The 10,317-nt window shown below is 38.8% G+C and overlaps 1 protein-coding gene across 1 annotated transcript; it reads left to right on the top strand.

Moving 5' to 3' along the window:
- The first annotated feature begins 2,934 nt into the window (after window positions 1-2,934).
- On the top strand, window positions 2,935-9,253 carry LOC129428953 (uncharacterized). Its single transcript, XM_055185360.2, has 4 exons — window positions 2,935-3,948; window positions 4,135-4,325; window positions 7,847-8,545; window positions 8,707-9,253. Exons 2-4 carry the CDS (start codon window positions 4,139-4,141, stop codon window positions 8,892-8,894), a joined length of 1,074 nt encoding a protein of 357 aa, XP_055041335.1. The 5' UTR covers window positions 2,935-3,948; window positions 4,135-4,138; the 3' UTR covers window positions 8,895-9,253.
- Window positions 9,254-10,317: the final 1,064 nt, after the last annotated feature.

Below are 10,317 nucleotides of genomic sequence, written 5' to 3'. Positions count from 1 at the left end.
CCGGGGCTGATATAAAAAGTTACCCATTGTTTTCTCTCATACAGGGCAAGGTAGGCAATTTAAAAAGTGCCTAGAGCTCACAGGCTTTAGAAAGAGGGAGGCATATAAAACTGAGACCGCATGTGACCTCTGCAGCAATATGGGATTGTGCCTTCATCTGAAGCCTGTGTTTTTATTTGCATCATGCTGAGGTCAATCACTTCCATTACTGCATGGGAAATGATATAAATGTGTCTATTAGAAGGCGATCAAAGGATGCTGGTATTGGTGCTGTAGAAATAAATGCTTAGTTTTTGGTACCATAAGCATGATAGCAAAGCAGCATTGTTTTGTGTTGAGAAATGAATTGCAGGTTTATTTTGCAACGGTGCATGCGGCTGAAGGGAGGGGAATTCACCGATGTCGAAAGATATATGTGTATGTTTGGCTGTTTTATAAACAGTGGAAGCAAGCATGAAATAGTTTTTAATGGATTAGTCATGATCACTCCAAGGGGCAACCTTCCGATCTCTCTGATGAAGCCAATACGGAAGTGACTTAAACTGCAATTCATCGACTGGCCGCTAGAGGCTGCCTCCAAAATGAAGTGTGTTCCCATAGACCCCCATGTTAAAATGGCCAACTTTACAGTAAAAGCTAATTAGAATAGCTAATTTTGCTCTTTATCACAACTGTGAGGGGTTAAATATTTTTGTAGTTCATCCGTTTAAATTATATTAAGCCTAAAAGTTCTGCATAATTAAGGGCGTGGCAAAATGAGTGACGGGTAAACTGCCACTGCTGTCACCGTCGACCTAGTCGGGAGTGGTTTCAACAACCAGCCACCTGAGCTTCACCCACGTCCCAACTCTTTACCCATTTTCGGTTATCCGCGGGTGATGTGCGGTAACGCGTGGTTGGCGATGGCAGGCACCACGTCGGGTTCAAAAAAGCTCTTAACAAACCTATGGGTGACGTCACGGACACGACGTCCATATTTTTTTACAGTCTATGCTATATACTCAAAATGTTTAAAGCGGGGGTTCAACAGCATTTTATTCATTCTGATTTATTAACACAGTTTAAAGGAGCATTTCACCCGTAGAAACATTAATCTTTATTGAAAGTGTGTCATATTTGTAGTCAAAATGTAACATACATTTTAAATTTGGTGCCTATTTGACCAAGAAAAGGGGTGTTTGTAGTCTCACCCACTCAACAAAGATATTGGACTTCCTTCTTTCAATGATGCAATATGATGATTTTTACATCATTGAAAGAAGGAAGTGCAACACTGAAATCTGTATTTCTCCTGTCTCAGGGGAAACTGAGGGAATGATGCATGACCATTCAAAAACATGACTGGGGTTCTAACTATACAAAGCTTAATGAAAATGAGTGAAGTGTCCCTTTAAGAGTTGGTTTCCTCATGCTAAACAAATGCAAAATGTCAAACAAAGCAGTTGGACGTGTTACACAGTATTTCCAGCCCAGTCTCACGATTCTTTTTCGTGATATTATCACGAATTTCCGAGTTTTTTCGTGATCGTATAACGAATTCCAGTTGTCGTGTGATTATCACGTATTGGTTACTCAACTGTTTTGTCCTATTTTCTTACCATTGTCGCGTCGGTTTAGGGTTAGATTTACATAAAATGACATCCCTACCCAAACCCAACTCTAACCCTAACGCCAGGCTATTTTTATACTAAAAATAGTATAAACCAATATACAAAGTGACATTCTAATGCAAGCACCAAATCTAACCCTAAACCGAAGCAAGAATGGTTTAAAAATAAGAAAAAGCAGTTAAGTAACCAATACGTGATAATCACACGAAAACAGGAATTCGTTATACGATCGCGAAAGAACTCGGAAATTCGTGATAATATCACGAAAAAAGAATTGAAAAAAAAGTATGTGACTATATTACGAAACCTTGTGACACTGGATAGAGTATTTCTGTGCCGAATGCACTTCGCCAGGGTTCGTACAAGTTTCGGAAAGTTTTTTCGAATATGACGTTTCAGGTGTAAGCTATATGTATCACTTCTTTTTATGGGCACTTCCCCCCAAAAAATCACGCCCACACGTCAATTAGCGTGAGAGCGAGAACCAAGGACGCTAAGTTACAGGCATCACTTCACGCGACAACTTTGTTTTATATCAAGACTCAACAATGGCATGAAAGAAAAAGTGTGTTTTTGGTTGTAAGAAAAAGAAAGCCAACATTATGGAATATAATGGGTATAGTTTGTTTATCCGGGTAGCAGCTAAGTTTTGCGTGTGTGTTTGTTTAACGCTGGATTTCATTGAAAGTCCCAACCGGATCATGAATTGCATGCAGTAAGTAAGACTTCTTTGTTATGTTGGAAATAGGAGTGAACGTGGTGAATCCAGTCAGTGTTGTATAAAGTGTTGACTCGTGACTCGCTCCTCCCGCAATTCGTAACTCTTCCTTGCAAATTTTTTTGTACGTTATCGGAAAGAATTGTTAAAGCTAATCTGTCTTTTATAAGTCTAATAAAACTAAAGACTCTTCAGAGATATGAAGGATGTAATACTACTCTAAAGGTACTCCAGATTAACATTAGATATGCAGAAACAGCGTGTGTTATGGACGCTTTAAAAATATACTCTTGTTTACAAAAAATTGGGTTCAACTTAAAAATAGTAGTCGACTCAAAAAAGTTACATTTGTAAAAAAATTTTGTTTCAACGAATATTATTAAGTTGAATTAACTCTTTTCAATTAACAATTTTAAGGCATCCAGGTAACTTACTTTTTTAAGTTGAACCAACTTTTTTATAGTGTACATTTTCCCAAATGTTTTCAACAATGTATGAATCAAGAGAACTCCCTGCTTTGAGAAGCATTCCTCCTCGATTTCAACTTTTACAAAATCACCCGAGTAGGGAGGAACCCGATGTTTGGTGTGTACGCAGCGTTATTCATATACGTTTTGGAAGGCTGAGTAAAATTTGTTGTTGTTGTTGGTTGAACTAACAGTTCATTTAGTTTCATCCCAAGGTGCCTCTGATGTTTGTTTACTTGATACAGAAGTGAATAATTGTTAAAGAACCAATGCAATCTCAACACATTCCCATTAATCCGAATCACACTGGTTTACATAATTTCTGACTGTTATCATTTTGTCCGGGTTTCTCGAATTTTTTTCTAAAGCGAGTGTATTAGCTTTTCTAAGCTTGGAGCTATAGAAAACTTATAATTGCTTCTCCAGATGGCTTGCATACTGCGTTGCTGTTGGCGAGCCTTAAAAGAGCTTTCGTCTTTATTGCACGATAAAATCGCAGCGAGTAGACGCGTCAAACTTGGGCATTCTTAAAGAGTTATAATCACACCTCGGGAGGTCTTCGCATTTCCTACAGCCCTCTTTCAAAGTCCCGGAGCTGCGTAAGTAAGACTGACATTTATGATGCTCTGCAGAAAACCGAGAAACTGCCGTCTTTTAATCCTCGAAAGAAAAGCCCAAGGGAGAAAAGATATATGAGGCCTACGTCCTTATCAGCTCAGCAGTCTTTCATGGGGCAGAATGGTTGTGACAAAGCTGGACGGCACTGTGGAGGGCCTCCACACGTCGATCTGCCATATTACCATGTGTGCTTAGTGATACAATAGTAACGTCAATCTGTCCACGAACCCGTGCCAAGTGAAACAATCAAAGCCGCACATAAGGTGCCCTGTGATTTCGCACGCCCATGCGAACACATGCCCACATACGTCTCTCCGGGGATGCAGGAGTTCAGTTTGGCAGGGAAACCTGCCATGATCCGTGCATGTCATTTTTCGCACAAACGTGCTGTGCTGGGAGTTTTGCAGACCTGACGTTTTGCTAGAAGGGCAAACATTTCAGCTCCTCTCCATCCGAGCACAGAGCAGCTATTGGCTTTGCTTTAAAAACCAGCATTGAATCTTAACACTGAAGTCCCATTAAAAGCATCTATAAGGTAAGCCTGCATGAGTAATTTGTAGTTAACATACATTTTATGTCCAGTGCTTAACATTTTGAGGCAGTATGTAGGCTTTATTTTAATACCCCTACTGCTTTTTTCAGTAGGATTATAATTGTCCCTCATGATTAACTTTGCATAATTAAATCTCTGCCTGGGTGCTAAGGGTCTGCGTTTTTTCAGGGTCATGAAGCTGGTAGCAGGTTTAGCAGCAGTATTGTGGCTGTGGGTTGCTGAGGCGGTAGAAAACTGCCCCAGCCTTTGTAAATGCACTCAGAAATCCAGTACAGAACGGACTGAAGTCAACTGTGAGAAGAGAGGACTCGAGACCATCCCACCCGAATTCCCACTGGACTCATGGATCCTAAAAATGGGTGAGCGGAGGAATTAATTTCGCAGTAAATATTAATTAAAATTACACTTTACAATAAGGTTGTATTTGTAAATATTAGCTAACACGAATTAACAATGAACAGTTCTACAACATTTGTTTAATTCACAATAAACTAATAGGGCTGTGTAATCGTGATATGATGCGTATTATGATACAGGCGTTGCGATGCAATATGTTGCGATTCTCTTCGTATTGTAACGTGGGATGATATATTGGGCTATTTCCTATTTAAGTGCATTGTGCATTGTGTAACTTTTAAAAGGATCTCTTGACAGAAATTCAATATAATATACATTTATTCAGTGTTGGGGGTAACGCATTACAAGTAACGTGCATTACAAAATAATATTACTTTTCTGAAGTAACAAGTAAAGTAAAGCATCACATTATAAATTTACACATTAATTTGAGTTACTTTTTTATAAAATTAATGCGAGTTACATTTCAGTTTAATTAATTAGATTTTAAAAAAATAATAATGTACTGAATAAATCTGAACGTAGAATTACGCACTCTACGCATGCGCACTTGAGCGCAACAGTTTGAGTCAGAAACGGAGATGGCAGGCCAGAGCTTGACATTTTTGCAATGGAAATATGCAGTTTCTGTATGCAGAACTTATCAGTCATAAAAAACCTGCAAGGCCTGAAAAAGATCAAGCCAAGTAAGAAAAAGTAAAAGTTACTTAAAAGTAATGTGAGTATTACTTTCCATGAAAAGTAACTAAGTAACCTAATTAGTTACTTTTTTGGGAATATTGTAATGCATTACTTTTAAAAGTAACTTTCCCCAACACTGATTCTATATTATCAGTGGTGTATAAAGACCTTACATTGTGAACTATATTGTTTTTATTATCTCAGAATGAGACCCTTTACCTACATACACCGCAGGTCCCCTTACATTGAAGTCACCGCCATCTTTCTAAAGTAGCCCTAAATGGACAAACTGTTCTAGACCGTGTTTCGCACCAACGTTTTCTCAGACGAAGACATGTTTGTCCTGTAGTGCCTACCATATGGGTTTTAAAGGTCACATTGTTCCTGATACCATTTTTTAAACCCTAGTTAGTGTGTAATGTTGCTATAATAGCATAAATAATACATGTAAAATGATAAAGCGCCAAAGTTCACTCCCAGGCGATATATTTTCTTCAATAAAATTCCTCTTTAAAAGCCTACAACCAACGGCCGGTTTGGACTACATTCCTCTATTTCCTGCTTTAATGACGTCAGTAAAACAGTTTGTTGACTAAACTCCGCCCACAGGAATACGTCAGTCACCAGCTTGGCTCAAACGGCTCTGCTAAGTTAAGCTACTATCGAATCACAGCACACTAAACAAACTACACAATCAGAACTCGATACGTATTTCTGAAGGAGGACTTCACATAACAAGGAAGACATCAGCCTGTTTTGAGGGCAGTGAAAACAGCGCTATACAGATAAGTAAATTGTGTGAAAAATACCGCGTTTTTTTACACGTGAAACATGAACACATGTTATATTGCCCACTATAAACACAATCAAAGCTTCAAAATCACAGACAGAACAGGAGCTTTAAATGAGTGGTGAGCTGTTGGTTGCAATTCGCAATCTTACCACAAGATGCCGCTAAAATTTACCCACACCATCTTTAAATTCAGAAAGATGTAAAAGCCAAACAAAACAACCGCCACAAATTAAAATGTGTTTTAAATATCGCTATTAGAATGTTCTCAATACCGTTTTGGAAAACAAAATATCATGGTACTCACATGTATGAATATTTTCGTACACCCATATAAACTAACATAGAGGATTGTATTAAAATGCACCAATTTCATTGCTAAAAACAACGTTTTGTTGTGTATTTGGTATAATACAATGTTTTTGCATGGTTTATGGTTCAAAAAACACATTATTTTCAACAAACCGTACATTTTTGTGGCTCCAGATTTCACTCTCTTCCTGAAACGTACTGATTTGGTACAAAACTTATCATTTGGAAATGCGCTATGTCCCTGATTGGCCAGCTAATCTGTACATGGTCATTGGCCTGAATACCTCTGATGTCAGCCGGAAACGTGATGCCCCTTACCATGTTTGAAAGATTCGGGCACATTGCAATGCTAAAAAGGCCGCAATTATCATAAATCCTCCCGCTTCGGACTCAGCCTGTAAGTTAACACCTGATTTTACGTTGGAAACAATAACTCCCTTCATTGTTTACTTTGGGGTATGCATCTTTTGCATATTGTTAACATGTACTAATACACACTTACACACCAAATGAAATGTAAAATCGTGAATCGGACAATAGGTGCCCTTTAAAATTACTTTTAATAAATGCTGAAAACTAGATGCAATTTTTTGTTAGTTCATGTTAGCTAATGCTAACACATACAACTTTAATACAACCTTACCAGTGGAATAAAGTTAGAATAAAGATGATTTTTTTTCCTAAAGAATGGAATATTGATGCTATTACGGTAACTACAACACTATAGTAACTTTATGCATACAGTACATATGTAGACCAGCTATGCACCTTACGCTGGTTCAAGCTGTTTTTTCAGCAGGGACAGCTGGTAACTCTTGTCAGTGATTGATATACAGTTTGAGCAGTGCACTGGCATTTGGCAGGAGGTAACTTCCACCAGAAGGTCTACAGAATGATTAATAGACCTCCATTGTTACTCCATGAGCTACTATTTCTCTTGACCCTGTGCTCTGATCCAAACCTCTCTCGGGGTTATACATCCATATGCATTACCTATGTGACCCAGTCTGTGAAAACACAGCTAAAGTGATTTTGTCGGATTTACATATTTTTGATTTCTACATAAAACCATCTTACAGTCCTTCCAGAAAAACACGGGCAAAAATCCTTGATCTTAAAAAATGCGATGGAATATGCTGAATATTTATGCACTTTTATGCAATGAAACTGCGGGAACTTGCAAAAACTGTTTGCAGCTTTTGCAGCTTTTCAATGATGTTCACGTCAGATAATCACGTCACTTCATAACGTTCCCATGGCAACAGGGAGATGGCTGCGCTTGTGTAAAGTAAATGCAACATTTTTCATCTTTCTGCTAAGATATATGTGGTTTTTGCTACAAAAAATGCAGGGATTATGAAATCATGCAAGCCCCGCATATTTTGCGCATGGAAATCTGCAATTTATGCTAGGAAAGTGTGGAGTTTTTAAAAAAATGCGACCCGCATAAATATGCGGACTTTGGCTGATTATGCGTTGAATCATACGATCGCATAATCGCATTTTTCTGGAGGGACTGATCTTACATAATGCAAAGAACATTCTGTGGAAAAATAATCTTACTTTTTAAAAATATTGACTGAGTTAGGTCATGTCAAAGATTGAAATCAATAAGTAAAAAATCTAACTTTGATGCTCCTCTAGAATTACTTTGAGACTTTAGCTTAGATATGACATATTTGACAAATGTAAAGAGTTGAATTCCTGAAATTTAAGTCAATTTGTTTCTTTGTTTTCAAGGTGAAAATGTACTAAATGACCTCCCAGCCAACTTTCTAACCTCTGTTCCAAAAATCGAGAGCGTAACCTTGGAACGAAATTCAATTAAGTCAATACACCCTCAAGCATTCGCCGGTGCGCAACGACTAATGCTTCTGAATCTGCAAGGAAACCAAATGTCCAAACTCCCAATAAAGGGCTTCAAAGACCTTCTGAACCTTCGCTTTCTCATGCTGGGCCAGAACCAGATAGCTAGCCTAAAACCCACTATGTTTTTCGGCATGAGGAATCTCTCGGATCTCGATCTTCCCTTGAACTCCCTCACAGCTCTCCCACCAAATGCATTCAAGCCTCTGATTGCCTTAAAGGTCCTGGACTTAGCCCTGAACCGCATCCAGAGGATCTCACCAAAAGCCTTCGTGGGACTTGAAGAGCTGCTGTTTCTCAACTTGGACAACAACAAACTGAAGAACATTCAGGCTGGGACCTTTGCGCCGCTGAGTGGCCTTGAGATGTTGGTGCTGGACAACAATTTGCTCTCCACGCTTGCTCCATCTATGCTAGATGGACTTTCCAACCTGCAGCGACTCTATATAAGAAAAAATCTGATTGCGAGCCTGCCAGCTGATGTGTTTCGCCACACGCCTAAACTTACTCACCTGGGCTTGAGTGGAAATCAACTTCATACCATTGATGGCAACATGCTTGCTAACATGCAAGGTAAGAACATCATTAATCCAACCATAAGTTTACATTTAGATTTATGCATCCAAAGCAACATTCAAAGTACACATTTTTTTAATCATATTTATCCAATATTTAAGAATGAAGTTTTTTTTATATCTATTAGTGATGTTCATCACATCTATGATTTGATTCAGGATTGAAGGAGGTGTCTCTCTTTGACAACCCATGGAATTGTGACTGCAGTATCAACTCGCTGGTACATTACATAGAGCAGAATGCTAAACATTCTCCTCTGCAAAAACTTCGGTGTGTTAGTCCAGAGGAGGTTCGTGATAGGCCAATCCACCAGCTGAAATCGGATGACCTTCCCTGCAGGGCCTAAAAAAATCCTCACATTTCATATACCGTCACGAACGACCTCCAAAAGTTGGGAGCACAGCATAATATCAGCGTGATCTTTTCTGGAATGGAAAGGTGATACTTCACAAAACTCCAGAAACAATGAATATGACAGGTTAATGATAGTGGTGCTGTTCTGCAGATAAGCATCCTTTTCACCCACAGCACTCGACTATTTTCATGCCACCTGGAGAGGCTCTCGACAGAATATTTTATAAAACTAACGCTGGGTGAACACTGCACAAATCTGGCCACGATTTTGCCATCACTTGTGACATGTTCACAAACTGCCAATTTATTTATCTTTTGTGTTAAAAATGTGAGACCCTCTCTGTAAAATCCAGGCTATCTCCAGTACCTATGAGATTAGAAACATCAAAGATTGATTTCACTTATCAATTTTTCAATTTTTAACAATTTTTAACATAATCTTACTTAGTTAATATTAAATATATCAAGGTTTATTGCTTGTTTTTAAATGTACTTGCACATTATATAGAATGATTTTTATGTAGAAAACAGTAAATCACAAAAATGACTTTAGCTGCGTTTTCACCATAGATTGTACATCTGTCGTCGTCTTGACATAAATACACTATGGCATGCTTACACAAACCAGCGCTGACGAGGTGCAAAACACACGATAAAGAGCAGTTCTCAATCCGATCATCAGCGAAAATATGTTTTCTCACCAAAATTCTCACGAAAATTACAATAATCAGGCCATTACTTCATGATTGGACGATCAACTTGCCCTTCACTTGTCTGTTTATACCATCTGCATTGTGATTGGTTGGATTAGTTACAACTTATTATTGTGTTGCTCATATTACGAGATCATGTGGGGATAATATCATAGTGTCTGTGATAGCTCGAGACAAGGTTTCGGATCACGTTGCTGACTTGCTTATACTTAAAGGGGACACTCCACTTTTTTTAAGTGTGCTCATTTTCCGGCTCCCCTAGAGTTGAACATTTGATTTTTTGCCGTTTTGGAGTCCATTCAGTTGATCTCCGGGTCTGGCGCTAGCACTTTTAGGCTGCAGCGGGCGTGGTGATGTTGCGTAGCGCTTGAAAAAGTCCCCTGCTATTGAAAGTAACCAAGGGGACTATTTTCAGGCAGTGCGTGGTGTCGCTGCGCCTGCTGCAGCCATGTTACATCAGCAAAGTCCTTGATTATTACGCCAGAAAGAGAGTATAGTCCTAGCCATATCTGCCTAGAAAATCACAACTTTTAATTTTCCGTCGGTCTTGGTACACGATGTAACTACAGAAGAGTCAAGTTTTAAATAGGAAAAATAGCAATGCTAAATGGTCTAATCAGATCCAATGGATTATGCTAAGCTAAGTGGTACCGCCGGACCCGGGGATCGGCTGAATGGATTCCAAGATGGTGGAAATCGGGG

This window comes from Misgurnus anguillicaudatus, chromosome 18 (assembly GCF_027580225.2).
Source record: "Misgurnus anguillicaudatus chromosome 18, ASM2758022v2, whole genome shotgun sequence".
NCBI lineage: Eukaryota > Metazoa > Chordata > Actinopteri > Cypriniformes > Cobitidae > Misgurnus > Misgurnus anguillicaudatus.
This window is presented reverse-complemented; position numbering and strand designations above follow the sequence as displayed.

Excerpts from the sequence above, each read along its gene's own strand:
- LOC129428953 (XM_055185360.2), top strand. The coding sequence starts at position 4,139 with ATGAAGCTGGTAGCAGGTTTAGCAGCAGTATTGTGGCTGTGGGTTGCT. Across the intron at positions 4,326-7,846 it reads CTCATGGATCCTAAAAATGG|GTGAAAATGTACTAAATGAC; the intron begins GTGAGCGGAGGA and ends TTTGTTTTCAAG. Across the intron at positions 8,546-8,706 it reads CATGCTTGCTAACATGCAAG|GATTGAAGGAGGTGTCTCTC; the intron begins GTAAGAACATCA and ends GATTTGATTCAG.